General features: G+C 44.0%; 1 protein-coding gene across 9 annotated transcripts in view; it reads left to right on the forward strand.

Moving 5' to 3' along the window:
• celf5a (cugbp, Elav-like family member 5a) overlaps nucleotides 1-23431 on the forward strand; it is a 184835-nt gene that overhangs the window by 148486 nt on the left and 12918 nt on the right. For 3 of the 9 annotated variants that reach the window (XM_031863880.1, XM_031863879.1, XM_031863882.1), the window contains exons 4-7: nucleotides 861-989; nucleotides 3566-3645; nucleotides 11314-11478; nucleotides 18756-18921. In XM_031863880.1, coding sequence (XP_031719740.1) covers nucleotides 861-989; nucleotides 3566-3645; nucleotides 11314-11478; nucleotides 18756-18921 — 540 coding nt within the window. The remainder of the gene's footprint in view (nucleotides 1-860; nucleotides 990-3565; nucleotides 3646-11313; nucleotides 11479-18755; nucleotides 18922-23431) is intronic. The other 6 variants (XM_031863884.1, XM_031863886.1, XM_031863885.1 and 3 more) reach the window with 4 other exon arrangements.

Genomic DNA, 23431 nt, shown 5'->3' on the forward strand with positions numbered 1-23431 from the left:
ACAGCATTTAACAGGACTCAATAGCATACAGGCTATCTATTGAAAAGTCAGCGTTATTCATGGCATGTCTCCCGGCCTTCGTTGCTCGCAGGAGAGACACGCCATTGTTCACTGAAGAGCATACTGAAATATTTCTCTGGCTACACAAAAAACACTGGATCAGCAGCAATTAGTAGAGTAAGAGAGAGATAAAGAGAGGAAAGGGGGAGGCAGTTGAAAAAGAATGAAAAATGTGGAATCAGCGAGAGAAAAAGAAAAGCAGAAAAGAGAGAGGGGGAGAGAGAGAGAGACTAAGAGGGGGAGAGAGAGAGAGAGCGTGAGTTGCCAGCCAGTAACACAGTGTGATGTTTAGGAGGTTGGAGCTGCCTGGAGCCTCTGGTGCTTTTAAAGGACCAAAGACTTGCTCATTGTCTTGGGCCCTGTGTGTGTGTGTGTGTGTGTGTGCGTGTGTGTGTGTGTGTGTGTGTGTGTGTGTGTGTGTGTGTGTGTGAGAGAGAGAGAGAGAAACCTCTTCATTAGTCTGCCCATGTCTCTCCCCCCCAGCCCCTGACCACTCACTTACCCCCCGCAGCCACAGTATATGTGCACATATGGGACTAAACCCAGTTATACTACAGATTAAAATGATCAGTCTTGGAAAATAGATAATACAATGTGACTCGAGCCCGACGTACTCTAAACAAACCACGGCTCTGTGGACGTATACGTGTGTGTTTGCTGCCGTGGAAAAAGAGACTTCTTCAGAATCCAACCCTGTTCCACCAAACAATGATGAAGTTTCACGACTGTATGTTCTCCAATTGGTTTAGTAATTGAGGTCAAAGTTATAATTTAACCTTTTGTCTCGTTGTTTGTTCCAGAAGACAGGAAGTTGTTTGTCGGGATGCTGAACAAACAACAGACCGAGGAGGATGTTTACCGCCTCTTCGAACCCTACGGAGTCATTGAGGAGTGCACGGTCCTAAGAGGTCCTGACGGAAACAGCAAAGGTAGGAGCCGTGATACAGTTGTCAGCATTATTTAGGTCACTGACAGAGAAGTGACAGTGTGTGTGAGCGTCTACGTCAGCTCGGGTATGTAAAGTGTATGTGACATATGCACCAGATTTAGGTCAAATGACACATAATTGCAAACATTTCTTCGCCGCACTGTTTGATGTGCTAGTCGGCTGCAAAAAAGTTAAGCCTGATGTGTCACATGCTGTTTGATTTATCATAATTAGGAACCATGAGAGAATTCGTTGGTTTGCCTTCCTCCTTTTGTGCAGTTTGTAAAGAATGTATTAATTTCTTTGAGGCAGCAAACCCTCAAAAATATAATTATTTAATTATGATACTGAAAAAGTAGGCGATGTTCTTTTAAGAGAGACAGAGTTTTATATATATATATATATATATATAAATACATAATCTGTGGTAAATTCCAAAGGCCAGATACAAAACCAAGACTCTGTAGTTATACGATCGCCACCAGCAAAACATGACGCCCCATGTTATGAATAGTTGTAATCCCACCCAATGCAGCAACGATTAAAACAACGCTGGTGTTATTTAAATGCTGACTTTGCCATCACAAACTGTTCCTCAGCATATGTGTTGTTTCAGAAAGAACACCTCCACATTACAAAGTCACGGTTTCTATTCTTCACCAGTTCTCGTTCTTTTTTCGGAGTTTTAATCTGAAACAGTTTGTCCAATGGATGTGCTGCAGGTTGTTACTGTAACTCAGGTACTGTAGTGTTGATATCTTTCAGGCTTTGTTAAAGCAGCCAACAACTTTTGGAGACATCGATTCCCTCTGACACACAGCAAAGAGCAAAGCGAGTGGTTCTTCCCTAAAGCCCATTCCCCAGTCAGCGCTTCAGGAAACTATTGTACATTCACTCCAGTACTGTTCTTAAGAATAGTTTGTATGTACTCGTACTTTACTTCCGTATTTCCATTTTATGCTACTTTATATTTTGACTCCACTCCATTAAAGGCAAATATTGAGTTACTAGTTACTTTGCAGACTCACATTATTTATACAATAAACAAATGAATCATGATGCATTATCAAAACATAAGCTATCAGGAGTGTCTGTATTAGTGTGTGATATTACTTATTTTATTATTATTTCCTGATAAAAAACACAAACAAACAAAACGTCCCCAACCCCTGCTGGCAAAAACAAATCTGCTTCCCACTTAGTCATCACAAAATCCTGTTTGTGCAGAATGATGTGCAACAATATGATTACTGTAAGTTTGATAGCAGAATACTTTGCTCGCTCGCTATTGCACGGTTCCACAGTCTCGATCACATAATAACGCTCCTAAAAAGATAAAGCAGAGGCAATGCACACTGCAGCTTGCTAAGTATACAAAGAGTTAAATTCATAATTATACTGGCGTATAGTTAATACCACCGTAGCAAAGTCCTTGTACAGGTCATGCCGAGCTCCAGCTCTTTTCTATCCATATCTCAACAGAGGGTAGTGGTTCGACAGCTGAATGGGCATCTTGATTGGCTGGTGTCCACAGGGGTAAGCCCATTAAGAGGGGAAGAATGGCAGGGCGGCGAGGTCAGGCAGTAGAGATGATAAGAAGAGTAAAGTATGAAAGATTAAATAAGAGTAGAAAAGAAACTTCAAATGAAATGAAATTAGGTGAAATAGGGTATAATTATAAGAGGGGATGGTAGCCCAGTGGTTAGTACTGCTGCCTCACTGCAACAGACCCAGATTCAGTCCTCGCATGTTTCTGTGTTTGGGTTTCCTTTGCCCTCCAGAGACATGCGAGAGTAGTGGATTGAACACTGTGTAATATAACCTGCACACACATATCATCAATATTCTGGCCATGGGTACAAAGAGACTCTATACTAGTCTTGCGGATTGCAATATGTTCATGAGTTTAGTTTAGGAGGCATTTCTAGAGGAGACAAAGCGTATGGCTTTATATCAAGTTCTCCAGTTCTACAAAGGAGGCCATACTTCAGTTTAATAGTTGAATAATTAATGTGCAACAGCTCACTTTGTGAGCCCACAAAAGCCCTCTTCAACTTGCTTTCACTTTGTCTACGCGTCACAATATTCCTCAAGGACATCAGAGCTGAGAGGGTTGGTTCTGTGGTCTCCTGGCCTTTGGACAGACATCGCCGTACTCACAGATATTGATCAGAACCTCCTGTTGTGTGAACAATAAACTACTCAAATGGAGCGGTTTTCTATTCAAAAAAACGTTATAAGTTTAGCCAGTTTAGCTAGTATTTAATATGCACAGACAGGCATGTGGTGCTAAATAGAATGCTTTTCTGCTTCATCAGTGCAATCTTTAGCCTGCAGCTTCTGCCTGCTTGTCTGCCTGCCTAATGCCCGGAGTGGGGCAGCCTGCTGTGCAATGAGAGCCTCTCGCTGCACAGTGATTTCTGTGGTGTCAAATACAATTCAACATCCTTTATTAATATACCGTAGGCTTTTAAACTCGCTCGATTGAATGCATTTACTGCATATATACTGTGTGTGTGTGTGTGTGTGTGTGTGTGTACCTGCGTGTGTGTGTGATGTGCATCTCCTCTCTTCCAGGTTGCGCCTTTGTCAAGTTCTCCACACACACCGAGGCTCAGTCTGCAATCAGCGCCCTCCACGGCAGCCAGACCATGCCAGTGAGTACAGCTCTCTCCCTCACATATAATGAACAGAGAAACACACACACACACACACACACACACACACACACACACACCAGCAACATCCATCACATGCACAACACGTACACCCGGCGCACCAATCACAACAGCTGTGTGCAGTCCACCTCTCCCAGTTAAGAGCTGTAAACTCGTAGTTTTAAACCCCCCCCCCCCAACTGTAAAGTTTTAATCAATTTATAGAAAGTGCAACCATCCTCATAAATACCCCAGCTTTAAAAACAGACACAGTCAGAAATAGCCTTCTGTCTCTTTAATTAACACGGTACTTTTTACAAGAAGAAAAAAAAAAAATCCAAATCTAATTCCCAGATAAAACTGTTTAGAATGATAATTGAATTTTGGGCGAGTCATCAATCAGTAGTTCTGCTTGCATAATCAGTGAATATAACTCCAGTGTGAGATTACATTTGCTCGTTATGTAAGCACACCATGTCCTCTGAATTCTCTCTGTATTGGATTTACTATGAGCACAGAAGCTGTACCGCTCATTTGTATGTGTCTCGTGTTTAGACAAGCTCGCTGTATACCTGATGGTGTCAAAATACAAAGCTACTTACTCTGCACTCCAAAGCTGAATAGAGTCATTCTCCGTGACATCCGGGAAGCGGACAGAGAGTCACGTCCCACATTGTACACTAGACTCTGCTTTTATACTCGTTTTTTGTTTTCCGGGAACTCTCGCCCCAGAGAAGCAGGGACCCTGAACTCTCTCCCACCTTATCTCACCGATGTTGTGTTTCACTGTGTGATTTCATTATTAATGGTTGCCAATGTGTGGCTCAAGAGAGGAGAGCAGAGAGAAGCACTAGAAGCCAGCTGTGCCATTTTTGGCGCAACCTCCGAGTCAATCTAAGTGCAAATGACTGCAGGTCATGAGGAAAGACTCTGGGTGTCCCCTCTCCATAGATACCCTCCTCTCTCTGTTGCTCCATCCCCCTATCTGTGCTAGCTCTCTGCCCTCACTCGTCTCTCTTTGGCAGCCTCTCGGGATATTAGGCAATAGACTTGTTTACTCCACCTTTCACCACATTGGCTGCTGAATTATTCATCTAACTATAAGCAGGGGGCAGAAGGGAGGGGAGTTAGAGTTGGAGAGGGAGTGAGAGACAGAGAGAAAGAGAGAGAGGGGGGGCCGAGGGAGAATGAGTGAATGGACAGGATTTATACCTCCTGCACTGGTAAATTGATTATAGAAATCTGATCAGCATCTCATATCCTGTGGCTGCTGGAGGAGAGGACACAGTGTGCCTGCCTCGCTGAGATTAGCGGACCACCGGTGGACCATTACGCCTCAGTAGGACGCTGCTATTCAGAGCAAAGTGTCCATCAATGTAGCAAAGATCCCGGAGAACACCTTGGACCGTGCATCCTCTATCCATTTGAGTTGATGTTGATCGCGGTTGAGCTGCAGCTGCAAAAAGAAGTCAAGTACATTGACGGAATGAATGAATACATATTCTTTCATACACACTTTTGGATGCGTTGAAAAATGAATGCATGAATAAAGAAATAGAAGAAAATAAAAAATATCATTGACAACACACAAGGTCGTGGCTTTTGAGCCTCAGAGAGATGACCGTGAATAAAGCCCGGCCAATAGCGTTGCTAGCTGGGTGTTAAGAGTGCACTGAATATTAACACTGCGACTAACTACAGCAGTTTGATAGATCGACTGCCAATCCCCCAAAGCATGAGCACTGGCTTCTTAGAGTTTATGGGTGTGCACCCACACGCACACACATGTGCATACATAAACATGTACAAACGGAAGCACTTTGTGGCTCAAGCATTTTCATGCGAGCGCACACATACTTTTTCTATATTGCTCCGCTCTCTGTTTCACTGTCACAGGCTCGTACAGCCACAGGCTAGGGTCAAAGGCTCCCTGACTGATCTTATTTTCCAGCTCGGAGGACTTCAGCTGAATACATTTGTGTTATTCATGTAGAGGGGGAGTGGGCATTTTGTATGTATTGTGTGTGTGAGTAGGGAAGGAAAGAGAAATTCCACATGGAGTGCGTGCACGTGTGTGGAGAGTATATATATGTAGATAAAATGACACACGGTGCATGCAAAAATATACTTTACGTAGAAATGTGTGGGAGCGTACATATTTCCGTGAACGTATCTAAATGAAAAATGATCTGCCAATAGCTAACTACGACATAATGTCACTGTGTGAAGGATGATAGCAAGGTGGTGTAAGTGTATGAATTATAAGAGAGCATCGGCAGGTCACATGTAAGACCTTGGGTGGATCTCCATCACACCCTAACCCGTCATATTTCAAGCGTGCATACATCCACCTCCCATACACACCGCCACTATTTCTCAGCCTTGTTCAGCTTTCACACACACACACACACTTCTGGATGAGAGTGGCTCAATTAAACATTTAAATGCTAGAGCTGTAAAGCAAATTGCCGGGATTCAGCAGGGCCGTGTAGGAAGTAAGTCCCGGGACAGAGTTACACCAAGACGGGGAGGGGGGGTGCGGGTCAGGTCCGCAGGGCCAGGCTGTTTTTTCACTCTGTATCCACATTAGCTGAGCCTGGGTTTGAGGCAGTTTCAGCTGACACAGGGACTAACACAGAAATACTGGAGCAGGATGATGGAAGGATAAGAGCAGAACAAAGGAAAGCAAATGAGGTAAAGTTTGCATAAAAGAGAGCGCTGGATGAGTGAGAGCAAAGAACGTAAAAAAAAAAAAAAAGGGAAGAAAAAGCATCCAAATGTGATTCCCCAGCTGCTGGATCTTCTCCATTACTTCAGACAGAGAACACATACACATGCAAGTGCCAGGATTTAATACTCAACAAGACACAGTGTTTTAATGTACAGATCAATATGTCACTGCCCTAAATACGGATAAAATTAAATGTGGAAAGGCAAAAAAATTAAAAAAAACAGCAGATCCTGCAGTACATAAATGCTGGTTTTATGTCAGAAAACTGTAATGATCTCATTGTGCATTCAATGAGATGCAGAGCTTTAATGTCAGTATTTCACAAGGATGATAGATCTTTGTGCTGCTACTCATTAAACGATGTTCTGCCTTTATATTTTTAAGTTAACGTTGATTGTTTACGATCTGTCATCTCCCCCACAAGTATTTCTACCCAGGCAATTTACATTCTAATAACCTAATAGATTACAGTCATCCATTATTTTACTAGCCAAGCTCAAAGAGGATGTGTATTTATGATTCCATGGGTGGTAATGCATTATTACCACAATAAGCGTAGAACAGCATCATGCAAGGGGCATAAATTATAAGCTGTATACTGTAGCACCGAACTGTATATTCAGCATCGATATAGAACTCAGTGGGGGGGGCAAAATAGATAACTCATAATTTTCAAATTGTGAAGGCGGCTGAGGCATATGATGCCATTTGTTGTGGAGAAACAGGCAGCTTTAGTGGCAATACATTATGATTAAAAAAGGCAGTTTTTTTTATCTTGCAGGCGCTGATGAAAAAGAGTCTGTTGTAAGGATGCTGAAATCGTGTTATCAGGAAGACGGGACGTATTTCTTAATTTTAGTTTTTGTGCTCGCAGCGTCTGAATCATAGTTTAACCAACTCACGCAGACTGGGTAAACCATTAAGGCCATGTGACACTTGAAGCTAATGCAGCTACATACCAATACAGGATCAGTCTTCCTTCTGGCTTCACTCCGCACTAATGCGAGCCGGCATATGTTCAAAGTTAAAGAAGTGTGGGATGTATAGCTGGGCGTGCAGCTCGGAACCGACACCAAGCCTCAGCTATGGGAAGGAACTGTAAAGAGGCAGACTTTCCTTTTGGTTCTGCATCTCTCTCATGCCTTTTTTTATGCTCCCTGTTTAACTCCCCTTCCTTCAGTGGCTCTCTAGGCAGCTGGAAGCCGCCTGGCAGGGGGATTCTGCTCACACATGGCAGCTTAAAAATTTAATGAGACTTTTACTTCACACTTCAGATTCTACTCACTGATATCCTGACAGGCCTAACTGGGAAAACCTGGGAGATAAACAAATGTTGCATTGGATGCTTAGCCGATAAGCCATTTGATTCAGGGGTCCTTAGGAGAACCAGTGGGAGGGCAAAGTTAGTGTATAGACCTCATTGGAAAAAAAAACAGCTTTGCAGAGAGTGGGACATACATGCAAGAGTATGAAAGAGAATGGCACAAGGCTCTTGTACAACTAGACATGCCAATTCACAATAAACCATGTTTCTAACATTCACGCAGGCACAGTCCAGTCTCATTTTCTTTAAAAAAGGGGATGACTTCAGTTCTCAACCTCAGATTATAAAATCACCTAAAAATGAGAGAAGCAGAGCAGGAACACACAGCTCTCATTACCAAACTAGGTGGCCCTTTAATAGCTTCTTCTTTTTAACCGTGAGAAGGACTTATTTGTATGTACTAGCACATCTCTTCTGTATTCCGGTCCTGCGCTGCCCTGTCCTGGATCCTCTCAAAGTTAAACCTCATAATAAAGTTAATGATGCAGACAGTAAAAAAAAAGCTGGTCAGACACAACAGACAAACCCTAAACCTGTAACCGTGCCAAAGTTAACCTTGAAGTGACTGAGCATAGTCTTAATATATGAGATGCTGCTTATGCCTAGTTCACACTACCAGACTTTAGCCCTGATTTTACGCCCGGCAATAGATTTTTATAGCTCCTGGACTAAACCCTAGATCAGAGGCAAATCTGCGTTGGCTCTGTACTTGCCGGTGCATTGCAGACACATTCCAGATACCTAGCAGGCTTAAATACAGTATATCTGGATCTGTCAGAGAGCTACAGCCAATGAGAGCGCGAGACACGGGTTCGGGCAAAACCTGGCGGAGGGGTCGCCTGGAACAGTGAGAACTTTACTGTATGTGTGTTGCATTTGCAACACGGACTAAAGTTGTTGCACCTAGGATGTTGGATCGAGGGTCTTTCTTTGTGTGACGCCCTGTCGCCAGTCGGTCATGTAGTGTGAAAACCACGACGACTTACGTGTGAACACTGCAGCGATCTGACAACTTTCAAAGTTGTGTAGCGTGAACATGGCTTTAAGAAAGTGATGACACAGAAAGTGCATCTCTAATACATTATGTTCTATCTCTTGTAGCTGTTATTGTAGACTCACACGGAGCTCTCAATGAGCAGCAAAAGTGTTGTTCCGGTGCGACATGATGGCCTCTCACAGCAAGAAGCAAAACAATTAGTCACTCAGCTGGGCAGAGTACAGATGTCAGCCGGCTTGACAGTCTGACAATTAGTCTGTCAGACAGTTAGCCAACCATCTAGGCAACCAGCCTGCCAGTGAGTCAATCACTCAACTAACTAGGCAATCAGCCATTTAGTCAGGCATCCAACTAACCAACTGGCTTCTCACCTACAATCCATCAAACCTGTGATTCAACCAGCGAGCAAGCCAGGAGGAGAGGGCTTGGGGGAATATTGAGGAAAGAGGGGAGAAAGAGAGGAGAAAATCTATACGCTACAGTCGAAAGGTCCAGTGCCTGTCTTTGAGCATCTCTGTCGATGTCTTTATTAGCAGGACTCCTGAGACCTCAGTCAGGGGACTATGCAAGTAATGGAAAAATAGAAACATAAGAATGAATCATGTTGTAGTAATATTGCTAGCATTACAGCTGCCATTTATAACAACAGTCCAACACAACCTCCTGCCAGGTTTAACCCAGATCTCCTTTAGCCCTTCAAATGCCCCAACCCCCAACCTTGAATCCAGGCAACCATTCACCACTGTTATTGACAATCTTGCATCAATTTCAGGGGGCCTCTTATCGTGACTGACACACAACCTTTCTACACTGTCAGATCAGAGTAATATTTCGGCCTTTTATGCGGATCGATTGGCCGGTTTGGGGGCGCAGAGGGAAGAGGAGGCGGAGCACACAAAAGGTCAACTGTAGTGCTAAATCATTTGAAGATTCTTAATGAAGGGTGTGTGGCAGACCCACCTGCTGTTTCATTATTGGGCTGCAGAAAGAGGGTAATAGTGTTGATAAGGGGATGGCTAGCCAGAGCCACAGAAAGGAAGAGGGAGGATAAACAGAGGAGTGAGACAAAATTGCAACATTTTCTTTGAAGAACACTTACACCAAGGTCAATAGGAACCACCAATTGCAGCTCTTATTTCAAATCATTGTACATTGCAGATCTTTTAACCTTATCTGTGGGGAGGAGCACCAAGGTTACATATATGTACTATACCGGAGGGGGAGAAGCTGGGGGGAAATATAAAGTATTTATGTCATGCACAGCGAGGCTGCTCTGCCCCGAGTGACTTTGTACATGTTAAACACTGATTGAAAAAAACGGAAGGTTTCCGTCGACACGTCTGCCTCCAGAGCTGTTCACTCAATAAGTTGAATATTTCCTTCTCCACATATCTGCTGATGTTTATGTATGCCAGCCACACAATAAGAAGGCACGATTCTCTGCAATAGTACAAATGTGCAATGATGTTGCATCTAGAATGCCAAAAAAAAAAAAAACTCTTGACATGCAATTAGAGGAGCACACTAGATATTGATGTTAACACCGGTTGTTGTTGTTGTTGTTGTTGTTGTTAATGAACACGGCACACTAAGAAATCAAAAATAATAACCAACAGCATTCTTCATGCTCTCGTATTTTTAAGCCTTTTGTTAGTGGCTGTCTCTAAATACGTGGTAAATCCTTACAGTCACACATGCAAATGATTCCTGAAGTGGGTCAAAGCCTTTTGGGCATAGAGGATGAGATGCTGTAAGACCACCGTAGACTGACTGAGCAAGTGTTAGCATTAAACGTGCTACATTTGAAATTCAGTGCACTAGTGCCTGTTCAGAAGCGGCCGAATGCTTCGCCTGTGGGGTTGCTGCTTTTAGCTTTCTCCAGAACCGCTCATACAACAACTCGCTTGGGTCGAGAGCAATACACCTGCCATTATTGGTTCTACTATTATTAGTTAATAGTTTTACTTCAGAAAGAAATGTTTTTATATCTTCTACCACTGCCAATACCAACATTCCCAGTTAGAGAAAGCCTGAAGAGTAAAACAAAACAGCATTTGCCCAAATCACTACGTAGTCTCGGGTTGATTGCTGTCAGAAACACCGGTGACATACACTCAGCGGAGGTCATTTCCAACGAGGCATATTAGTCTCTTGGTTTAAACTAAAGTAGAGAATGGATGTAACTAGCAGAGGTATTTTGTTGACAGTGAAATTTTAAGTTAGACTCAAGTCATACACTGAGGAAATACAGTCTATCTCACAGGAAAAAAACACACTCAACTCACAGTCACACTGGTGAAATACACTCTAGTTTGATTCTGCTTCCACTTGGCGACCTGCTTGTGTTGGCTCCAGGGAAGTGAAGAAGAGTTTGGTTGTAAAGTGAACTTATTGATACTGAATGTGTAGCTCCTCCAAATTGCACTAAATTCCACAATGCACTCCATTGTGTTTCCAGCAATGCAGCCGCCAAGTGTGAAGTAGATCTGACCAGCAGCTCTAGAGACATGCGTAGGACAGACTGATACTTCTTGCTTTATTGTTGATTATCTGTTGCCTCTCTCCATGACTTAAATCAGGGTTAAGTCTCCATGTTGTTTATCTTCTGATTTTCAGTTCTCTCTGCCCCCTCAGGGTGCGTCCTCCAGCTTGGTGGTCAAGTTTGCCGACACTGACAAGGAGCGCACCATCAGACGCATGCAGCAGATGGTTGGGCAGTTTGGCATCTTCAACCCAGCCATCGCTCTTCCCTTCAGCACCTATAGTTCTTACGCACATGCGGTGAGTTGGACAAGACACGTTTGCACACACAACTCATTTGGAAACGCATTAAATTCTAGCATACGTACTGGATGACTACATGCATCTGAATCTGTTCGATTGTTGCGATACAGTCCTTCAATCTGCTATAATCATGATCAGATAATATACATTTTTTGTTATATTAACAACGGATTCATTGTCTTTGCATTTGTGAAAGGTGTTGCTCGTAGTGATGAACCCACAGAGAATAATCACTGGACTCTGCAGCTCCCCTCAGCTCTCGGCATCTTTCTGCACACGGTTTTGGTTTTATGGCCTTAACTTAACGGTTTTGGTTCACTCTCACCGCTCTCGTGGCGTCACTTTCAGCAGGCTGTAGCAGGCAGCTGTTTAAGTGTAAACCACCACATCACCAGGAGATTGAGACAGAGGACAATGAAATGAAGGAACAACACTGTTCCTGTAAATCCTAGTGGGTCTTTATTCACTGTTACAATCATCAAAAAGCAAAGGAAGCGTGTGTATACCGTCAGTATACCTTCAGTAGCATAGAGACGCTAACACTAGTTACTGGTGTGCTAACGCATTCTGCTAGTTAACACAGAAAACTCGCCACTGAAATCTGTAGTTTATAACTTTTCATTTTTCAGATACTTTCAGATACTTTTTTCTCTGTGTTCTGTGTTTTGACCCTTGGTAGACATTGTCGTTCGTGAGAAGTACCAAACCGTCATCACTTCCATCGGCACCGCTTCGTCGTCCACTCCTCCTCTTAAGCAGAGCTGCTATGCCATCACGCTCGGCCTTTCACTACCCACAGCACGTAGGCACTCACACATTTAGTGAGCTTGTACCCTCCAACCCCTTCATCAGCTTCCCTCTGCCCTCCTACCCCCGCCCACCGTCACCCCCTCAGGGCATGGCACATACACACACAGCAGACCCACGGCTCTTTGATGAGTTCAGACAGCCTATACAGCCCCTCTCACCACGCGCCTTCTATCACGCTGCTTCCCTACCCGTCCCCTCTCCCTCCCCCTGTCCCTCCCTCTGGGCCCGTGAAGGCTTCAGGGGCCACAGTTGACTCAGAATATTCCATGGGCAACTTATCTGCACACAAACTTTGCTCTTCCCCTCAGAGGGGGAGCGCGCACACACATGCGCATGCACTTAAACACAACCTACTTGAAGCAGGCTAAAATGAATTTAAGAAAAGTTTGCCATCCAGAGATAAAAAGCTGGTCCTCTGTCACAACACACTGCATAAATACACATAAACATCAGCTGAGTATTTATTTACAGAGAAGAGGGGAACGCACATTTGTTTTCCTGCATTTATTTGAATGTTAAAGTTATATCTTTTTTTGTTATTTCTAAATGCCAGGATTAATTGTTGACGTTAGCCAGGTCTTGGGGGGGCTTACCCATTTCCCTCATTTTCACATCACAGCCATGGGACCCAGTGTGAGATGTGCAAATTGACCGTCCCAGAGTAATTGCGAGGCCATCTCTTGTGCTCTCCCCGGTAAAAACTCCCACCTTCATTACCATTCATGAAATGCAGCCCTTTCCCAGGAAATGTGGAGAAATGCAAATGTTTAAGGGGTGGTGGAGGCAGTGGTGGAGGCAGTGGTGGTCTGCGGGGAGACCATTGTGCCACGCTCAGGTTGGCCATGACTCGTATTTACTGTGGCAGAGACCCGTGTCGACTCGTACAGAAGCACACAAGAGCGTACACACGCACAGCAAATGTTCTTTCTTTCGCTGTCCTCTCTCTCTCTCTCTCTCTCTCTCTCTCTCTCTCTCTCTCTCTCTCTCTCTCTCATACACATATATAATATGACAAAGAGCAGGATGATGCTAGGAAATTGAGTTCCGAGTAAAAGTAACAAGGGCGCGGATAATACTCCAGCATTAGAGAGAATCAATTACCATTAAATCTAAAAGGAGAAATTGCACGTATGTGGTGTCTCGACACAAAGATTATACAGCATGAATGATGTTAGTGAAGGTGAGATTCTCCTTGTGTTGGTGTTGTGAATCACAGACTGTGGGTGCCATGTACCTGCATATAATGAACTTAGCACAACAAAGCAAGTTGGTGGAGAACCTTTGAGGAAAAGCAACCTTGGAGATAAACTTTTGATAAAGTAATGAGTGCACAAGAGGCAGTAATGGATTATCAGCGCAGCTCTTGTTTTCATATCTAGCTAAATACTTATCCATCCATCCATCCATCCATTTTCCTCCGCTTATCCGGGGTCGGGTCACGGTGGCAGCAGGCCAAGCAGGCTGACCCAGACCTCCCTCTCACCGGCAACATGTTCCAGCTCATTCTGGGGGATCCCGAGGCGTTCCCAGGCCAGCTGGGAGATGTAATCCCTCCAGCGTGTTCTGGGTCTTCCCCGGGGTCTCTTCCCAGTTGGACGTGCCTGGAAAACCTCCAGTGGGAGGCGTCCAGGAGGCATCCTAATTAGATGCCCGAACCACCTCAGCAGACTCCTTTCGACGCGAAGGAGTAGCGGCTCTACTCCAAGCTCCCTCCTGATGACCGAGCTCCTTACCCTATCTCTAAGGCTGAGCCCGGCCACCCTACGGAGGAAGCTCATTTCGGCCGTTTGTAGCCGCGACCTTGTCCTTTCGGTCACGAGCCAGAGTTCGTGACCATAGGTGAGGGTAGGAACGTAGACCGAGTGGTAAATTGAGAGCTTTGCCTTCCGGCTCACCCTCTTCCCTCTTCACCAAGACGGTCCGGTGCAGCGCCTGCTTTACTGCTGCAGCCGCACCGATCCGTCTGTCGATCTCCCGCTCCATCTTACCCTCACTCGTGAACAAGTGAGATACTTGAACTCCTTCGCTTGAGGTAGGCACTCCGTCCCCACCTGGAGGGAGCAATGCACCGGTTATCCAATGAGTTTTAATACCGGTTCAGACTGCTAGGTACGCAATACTGTGGAATAAAGGGAAATACTAGTTATCTTTAGTGTGGGTGTCCTGCTTGTGCAGCGGTTATGATTACATTACAGTCATTGGTGCTGGCTGCATGTACAGTATATGATGTGCAGCCTTGATTCCCCCGTAGCCACCAGGAATGTGCTGAAGTGATACGACAAATGTTCCCTCACTGCAAGATAAACTGCACATATTCCCCCAAGACGGAAAAACCTGCAGTGACACAAAAAGGACTTTATCTCCAAAGACACACTACATGTTCGCCCACTCTCCATATACACTGGCCAAGAGAAGAGGAGGTGGGACCGCAAAGAATACAAACGTAGGGTGAGATGGTATATATAGCTATAACCAGAGAGTACAGTAAATGGCAAATTCAAAGAGCTACCTCTCCACTACAGCAGTGGATGGGATTATAGAGTTGAGCTGACAGCCAGTAAATTGGATTTTAGTCAAACCAGGGGAAGGAGGGGGCTCTGAACACAAATTGGAGGGGTACAACACTGACAACATATGCCAAAAATGAGAAATGTGCCATTTTCACGATAGATACAGATACTGGTGTGCTCTGACAGGATACATCCTATTTGCAAAAAGGTGATTTCATAAAACACAAGCGGAAGGAGAGCGAGCGAGTGAGATTCCTTCTTTCATTCCGGCGTTAGTAGTGAGTGATAATAGTCCTCCCATGAATCGCTGAGTACAAGTAATAAAAACCAGCTTTTATTACCTCTTGTATTTCTCCTTCAAGACACAAACATCATATTTGTACACGATTAGATTTGATTCAAGTCACTTTCACTCAAGCTGTGTCTCTCTGTGCAGACAGCCATTTTAGCTTCCCTTGGTCTCTTTAGGTGGAGGACTGCACGCTGTGTCGGGGGGACAAGAGAGGAGTTTTACATTTAAAGGCGCCTCCGGCACCGTGCCCCTCTTGCCTCCCTAAAAGATGCATTGGACTGAGCGTGAGATAGATAAATGAGAGGAGAGAAAATGGTTTAACTTGGCGCTGATAGTGACAATGTGTGGGCGGATGAGAGGGAGGATGATGACTGTAAACTCACATTAGGAAACATCTCCCCCTGTTGGAGGGACTCCCATTCAAACAGCAACACAGCACACATGAGAAATGATGGTAACAGATTACTGCATCATTTAGCTGTGCTGTAAAGCCGCCTGCACGCATACACACACCAGCTCGTGTGTGACCTGGTTTAGCTGTGTTATACTTGTGAGGACTCTACACACACACACAACAAAGTGCATCAGATGAGAAAAAACAACCTATTCAAATCTTTCTGTTGAAATCCAGCCTGCCAGCATGGGGCTAACAAACGAGGCCCTTGAGCTTCGGTCTTCTGTCTTCAGTCTTTTAGTTCACCTCATTGACCTACTGTCTCCCTCTCTCTCTCATTTTATCAACCTTTTTCACCCTCTCTCTCTCTCTCCCTCTATGCATCCCTTTGTCTCTCTCTCTCTCTTTCTCTCTCCCCCCTCCATCCCCGGCTGGTTGGGCTATAAGGGGTCACATGTGACAGTGCTGAGAGTCAGCGAGTCACAGAGCAGCGCTATAGAGATAATTGCCATGTGATAAAGAGGTGATTGCCTGCTGGCACCAGGGGAGAGTAATGCCATCAGGTTGCAATAAAAAAGCAGATGTCTGACACTAAATGAATGCTGCTGGAGCCCGGGCAACTTTCTTTGCTCCCTTTCATCTCACGTGCTTCTCTTTTGTTCCCCTTGTTTCTGTCTGCCTTTTTTTCCCTCTTCCTTTCTTTTCAAGAGGAAGCAGAAAAGGTTGTGTCTGTGAAGATGAAGACTCAGTTCCGCTCATTCTCCTGCGGAGACATTTTCTATCTGCTGGGTAGCGCATAAATAAAGAAACGGGAATGGCTTTTGAATATAATGCCTTTGTAATTTCAAAAAAAGAAGGAAAAAAAAGCATATACACATGAAAAGTAAAATGGAAGAACTTTGAATATCTGTCAACATAACTGCTCTGCTTTCTGCTCTTTATCTTTTTTTTTTTCAGAGCCAGTTTGTATTAACTGCTGCATTCCGACGTAATTATATGCTTGGGTTTCCAATTTGCTGAACTTGAATTTGGAACGAAGCGTCATTGAATGCCAGAGTTGTTATCCATGACAGTCTGACGGATGGCATTAAGGATTGCATTATCTAAAACATGCATAGGCAGAGAAGGCTAGTATTCTGGCGACGCTAGCATTCACTTCCACTCCATTATGACTCCATCCAGGCCTGGGTCTTGTCTAAGGCCACACGGCCATCAACAAATAGGCTGCAAGCTTATTAGAATCAGCCCTAAGTCCCCATCTTCGCTGAAAGCAGCGAGCAGAGCCAGAGAAAAGACGCACAAAAAAACAGTGAGTGGTGTGACAGTGTATTTATTCTGTAATACCAGCTGAAGTCCAACCCTGCTCACATCCTAATAGGGGGGCAGTGACCGCGTTGCCAAAGCAAGGGAGCCCCAGATCCTCTAGACCTCTTTGTTTGTTTCTGCGTCATTGCTTTTGTTTGGTTTCCTGTTCCTTTGCTGTCTTTTGCAGCTCTGCCCCCTTAAAGGCTCAATTCATCTTATTTGGAAAGGAATGGATGATTCCCATTTGTCACGTTGGAATTATGCAAATGACAAAAGGCGTTAATAGATAGCAGTGGCAAGGCATGTGGTTAATGGATGAGATGCCAGCGCCGGGCATTCTACAGCGGGACAGCCACTTTCAGGTTACCTGACAGGGGCACTGAGGGAAAATAATTGGCTTTTGCGTCGCAGGGTCCCCATGCAAATACAAGCAGAGTGGCATTCTATACCGCCAGTGTCTCACAGTATCGTCATTAGTGCCAGTGGCAGAGGAGTTTGATTTCTGCTTATACAAGTCATTCTCGGGCCACAGCCATCAGCAGCTCCCCTGACACATAGCAGCCATGCAGTATTAAACAGATGCATAGACGGGGGTAAGAAGTTGGTCCAGCTGTGTTTGTATCCCTATACCACACAGGTCTGCATGGCTACAAAGCCAGCAAAAGCATGTTGATTCCCTACACAAACCCGCTGGCTCACAACCTGCAGAAGCCATTGTACAATGATGGATTTTCTTCTAAATTAGGCATTCAGCATGTGGTTTGCATGGGGAGAATTTAAGCCGAGTGCAGAAACTCAAAATAGTCTCTATCGCCCTTCATGCATGTTTTGTGTGCGTGTGTGTGTGTGTGTGTGAGTGAGCCCTGTGCAGGGCAGTGGTGCATGTGAGGATGAATAAACACTCTGTGGGCAGCATTGGATGGAAAATAGTTTCAGCTCTCACTTCATGCTAAGTAGAAATGCAGAGTGAATGAAAGGCTATTGATTTTATCTCTCCGATGGGTGAAAATCGACTGACTTTTCAATTGTCTGACTAACACGCTGTATGACTAACATGGTCTGGAATCTGAGTGCTACGCCTGCTTTGAAAATATTGTTTTCATGACTCAGGGTTTGGACACCTCAAACCGGACTCACCAAAGTACACAGCGTTGTTTGTTGCAAATGTGTGTCGCTAAAACAACTCTTCACTGGCAAGTCATTTATTGAAGTTCCAACTCCAAAAGTGCCTTCTATGTTTGGCGAGAACGAGCCCAGAGACGGGCCCAGTGGTGTCTGACTGAATTATAAAACAAAGCTGATTCTAAACTCTGGATGAATGTCAGTCTCCAAGCAGCCATCATTACAAATACATCAGAAAAGCTAGAGATGAGGCCAGAGAAAAACAGAGGGGAATATCAGATGGCCGTGGCATTTCTATACAGCCAAACAAGAGTGTTGTGAAGTTTGACAATAGTAAGGAAAAAGCATCGCAACTCTTCTGCAAACTTTGCCTGTTCCCTGAGCACAGAGATAATGCCCACATGTCAATGTCTTGATTTGTATGAGCCCAACAGACAGCTATTAAATCGTTTCTGCAGCTGGTGACAGGCTTCCTGCTGGGAGGAGAGACAGATTCACTAAACATAGGTTGACAGGCTTCTTTTTTCTTCCCTTTCTTTTATTCCGCTCTACTTTCTCTGTACTTCCCATGCACTATCCATCCATCAACCTCAACATACATCCCTCCCTCTGTTCTACCCCTGCTACGTTTCTCTCTCCTCTCTCGCTCCATTCTCCCGTCTTTGTCCCACTCCTTCCCAACTTACTATATTTTTCATTACCATCTGTCCTCCCCTCACCTCTCTCGCACCCTGTTCTCCCCCCTGCTCTCTCTCTCACACACACACACACACTCACACATGCTCACACCCCATCCAACCCTCCTCTCCTCCACCCATCTCTCCGTGTCCCTCTTCTTTAGCTCATGCAGCAGCAGGCAGCCATCATGGCAGCAAGTCACGGAGGTTACCTCACGCCCAGCGTGGCTTTCCCCGCCACACAGATCCACCAGATGGGGGCGCTCAACATCAACAGCCTCCAACAAACCACCATGACCCCGCTGTCGAGTGAGTTTCATCAAGCCCTGGGTGAGTAAAAGTGTGTGTGTGTGTGTGTGTGTTTGTGGATTAAGGGTGGGTAAGTGATGCTACGAGCAGGGTCTCTTGTATGCTTGAGTTAATGTCATACTGTTTGTGTGTGCCGGTTTTGTGTGGGTGTGTATATGTACATGCCAACGAGGTTCTTCTCGGTCAACTTTTATTTTCGATCATGTCTAAGATTGTGTGCGTGCGTGCGTGTGTGTGTGCACACAGTGTGAGAATAAAAACTAGAGCTGCAGCAAGGCCAAAAGGAAGGGTGCCTATTTACTGGTATTCAAAAATGATTCCACTGGAGAGAAAGAGAGACAAAGATGAAAAATACTGTCAATTGGATTTGCATTTTTATTTTGTTTGTGAATGCAGAACATATTTGCGGATAGTCGCAGCAGAATAAGGGAATATCAATAAGTAAGTTTAAAGATAACGTGCTAATTTCCCCGTGGTATTTTGACCTTGTGCTTTGAAGCACTTGTGCATGATCTGCATGCAGTTGGTTTTGTTTTCCATAACAAACACCTCCTATGCAGATACATTACAGAGGAAAGGGAAGGACTTTGAAATACCTACCCGCTGCATAACATTTGCTTATTCAGCAGTGCTTCGTTTTCCTTGAGACAGAGGAAACTTCAAGATTCTCCACTAAACAAAAGCACGAGCCGAAATAAATAATACAGTATCCAAGTCTTTGTTGTGCTCCGCTCAACTACTTTGTCAACACTGCAGTATTGAGTTTTTAGGGTGATGACTTTGGTAACTTTAAACCAATCACTGCGAGAGAGAAGGAGAGAGAGAACCGCCATCTGTGCAATGAGGCCTGTTGTAGATCATCTTTAAAGCCATCATAGGAATCCTTATTATGAAGTTGCTGCACTACATCAAATTCTCTCTGCACTGTGGTTCCCTTAAGTTGGAATAGTGTTCACTTCTTCATTCACAGACACAAAGGAAGGACAGTTTTATTGTACAAACCCTGTTTTGTTCTGCTTTAGTTGCTTCACAACAGTCAGTTAAATTACAATAAACAGGACAGACAGCAGACCAGGTGTGGAAATCAATGGGACCCGTATTAACCTTTTATTCCGGCGTTTGTCCACCTCACGCCATGTGAACGCATGCACAGAAAGCGTGATGGTGGCACGTGCTGTACTCCATGTGTACAGTACATCCGCAATCATTTTCAACGTTGTTCAATACATCGAGAGAGGGGATCCATTTGTCAAATATTCACAGTGATGTTTTCAGTGCAAAGTGTGCACTTTTGGGCGGGCATAATCAATCAGAGACGGTGATTAAAAGTGGAGCTCAGTCTTGCTGAGAAGCCTCTTATTTTGATGGCTAAAGCAGTGACAGTATGGCAATTCAGATCTTAGTGTTCTGCATGCATACCTATATTTTGCAACACAATAGTGCTGATGAAAGATTGTGCAACTGTATTGCAAGGAACCCTGTCTCTCTCTCTCTCTCTCTCTCTGTGTGTGTGTGTGTGTGTGTGTGTGTGTGTGTGCGTGCATTGGATTCTTTGTCCTCCAGTCTGTTTGCACTGCGTGTGCTGTTCTTGTATCTCTTTTGAACTGTAGCCTCTCGAAAACCAAGATCTGTGCCTTAGTCTAAAGGAAATATTGTCGTATTTTGTTAGATGCTCTTTAAAAGCTAAACAGAACTGCTTCTGTGTCGGGAAATGTGAGGCAATTTTGTATCATTTGGCAATGCCAGGAGCTAACGACTTGGCATGGGCAAGGAAAAAAACTGCTGTTTTAGCTTGTGATGCAAAGACAGGAAAGGAAGAGAACACGTGATGTGTGAAGTGAAGTGATGCCATTCATCTGCTTTTGGACATGCTTCTGTGTAAGCCACTGTCGGGCTGATTACTTTTCATTATTGAATGTAATATATTATTAGTCCTTGAGAGAAAGCATGGCTTTTGTCAATTCTCAAGGACTGTCATCAATATGAAATGTTTTATTTCCCCCTTTCTTCATTCATTAATTTGAGCGTGGCTGCCAGCAGCTGCAGGAGTGGTAGCGTAGCTCGCTGCTTTGGTATACACAGCTATTTTCTCTCTCCCTTTTCACACTTGTGGCTATGACTTATTTAGAGTTCATTGAAGGAATACAACATTACTGGAAAGGCTGTCTGTATAAGTAGGCCGAGAGACTCTGACACTAGAGACTGTATGATGTCTGCCACGAGTCAGTGGAATTATTCATTGTAATATCTGAATCTGTTTTAGAGTCCGGGAGCAGAGCGCTTCCCTTCTTCGACAGAGGTGTAATTTATGCATTAAGTTTTATCATCAACCAAATTAGATTTTAAAACAAATCTATGCATTTTGACATTCGGCAACTGCGTCAATTGTACCAAAGTATAAAGGGAAGAAAAGGTTAATATCCCCTTTCCTTCCAAAGAAATTGCCCAATGACACCTAGTCGCCTTTGTGAATTACCTCCACGGCTCTGCATTAACATAAAGCTCCAATGGTAGCTTAACAGATGAAAATCCTGCCTGATCTTGAGCTAAACGTGTGACAATAATCTTGTATGTAAATGATCAGTGTAACCTCTGCAACATGAAACAAATGTTGTTTGTGACAGTGAGCCGAAGTACAACAAAGAGGCTCAGAGGTTAAGGGTGCTACTCTGAAAACAATGAGACATCCATTTGATCAACAGATGCAAAGCATTTAAGCTTGATGGTGCATAAGCCGTTTGCCAGATGGCTCAGCTGATTAGAGCATGTATCCTTACAATGATGCATGATGATGCTTTTTGAAAATAATGTTCACCAGGTGCCGCTCCCTGAGCACTGCAGAAGAAATAAAAGTTAAACAAAAACAAGGGAGGGAGAGAGAGAGAGAGGCAGGCAGAGATGGAGTAACAGCAAGAGAGAAAGAGAGGGGGAGATAAAGAGGGTGAGGGAGGAGAGGAGGGGAGAGATGCGGATCCTGCTGGGTGTATGTGGTGAAGAACACATAATGTCAAGGATGCTTTGTTAGGATGTGAGAAGTGTGTAATCAAAGTTTCTCTTAATGTTCTGTTGCATGGTACTGCTCCACTCTCAAGACGTACACGCACAAGTACATATTACACAAAATATACTGCAGATGCTCCACAGCCAGAGACGGCCCACTCACAGGCAGCTGGCTGTGCCACAACGTCCCTGCTTAATTCGAGCATGGCTTCATCATTGATGAAGAGCACTTCCACCATGAGCTGTTTGACATAGTGATCCCTCTCAATATGTGCACCTGTCCTCCAAGACGCATCCAACATGTTATTTACCGCAAAAAAATGCAGCAGTTGAAATCAGAATCACCCGACGCCGAGGCTTAGACGCACTACTAATGAATAAGAGGAACACCTGATTTGGTGTGAACACTGCAGACCTTTACAGAGTCATGGACTTTGTATTTCAGTAGTTTAAAGATGTTTCGACACGCTTCCTCAGGTACTTATTCATTTGTTGAGGCGTTATATGGCTGTACAGAGTTGCATCATCAGCATACAAGCACATTCTCGCAAACATTAACGAGGTCATCAGTTGAGATGACAAACAGGAGGACAAGTTAATACATTAATTAAGGTAGTAATCCTACTCTACCCGAGCAGAGATCCCTCAAATTTCAGAGTACAGATATAGTGCACGTCATTGGTCTTTGTTATGAGAGCAGCAAGTGTTTAATTAAAACTTTAAGTCTCTGAAAACTTGACTTTAAATCTTTATTATGTCTTCACTGCACAGAATATTTATAATTAAATAAGCAAAAAATGAAAGTAAAACGTTAATCATCTAATCTGCGTCATCAGGACTGAGTGGGTTGGGGTGATTGACAGTCGCCTGGCAGCCCACCAGACAAATACAGATCTTTGATGTGAAATACCAACCAAAACTGAAAATAGTATTTTCTTGTAGGAGCTGCTGACTCATCGAAAGAATCTGATTGATAAAATAGGTTGTTAGGGCCTCCAGTGGAACGATTATATACATCCTACAATCAGTTGTCGAGGGCAATGATGATAAGAGTCACCCTTTGACCGCAAAACACACTGTGCCTCAATTTAGAATTGTATTTTGATGTGCATTGAAATAGGTTTATGCTCTTAGATGCTTGTTTAACGAAGGAGATGCACTTCTGACTTCTGGTGACGAGTAGTTCTCTTGAATATCTATGTTGAATACACTTATTGTAAGTCGCTTTGGATAAAAGCGTCTGCTAAATGACTGTAATGTAATGTAATGTGTACTAGACAATGAAAAATTAATGTGAAGGTGCATTCACATCTCATTTAGTTCACAAATATTAATATTAATCTAAGAGGCGGTATTCAAAGTCACATAGTTTTTCTTGGTGTACCGACTGGCCTCTGAAAACGCTGCCCTTCCCATATTCAGAGTTATTATTCACACTTTAAGGAGCAGACAGACATTTTCTCTCCGAGTCTAAATGCATCACATTTTAAATCAGTTAGATGAAAGCATCTGTTTTGAGTGCTTATTACTT

Source organism: Anarrhichthys ocellatus, unplaced genomic scaffold (genome assembly GCF_004355925.1).
Source record: "Anarrhichthys ocellatus isolate YVR2014 unplaced genomic scaffold, GSC_Weel_1.0 scaffold30, whole genome shotgun sequence".
In the NCBI taxonomy this organism is placed as follows: Eukaryota; Metazoa; Chordata; class Actinopteri; order Perciformes; family Anarhichadidae; genus Anarrhichthys; species Anarrhichthys ocellatus.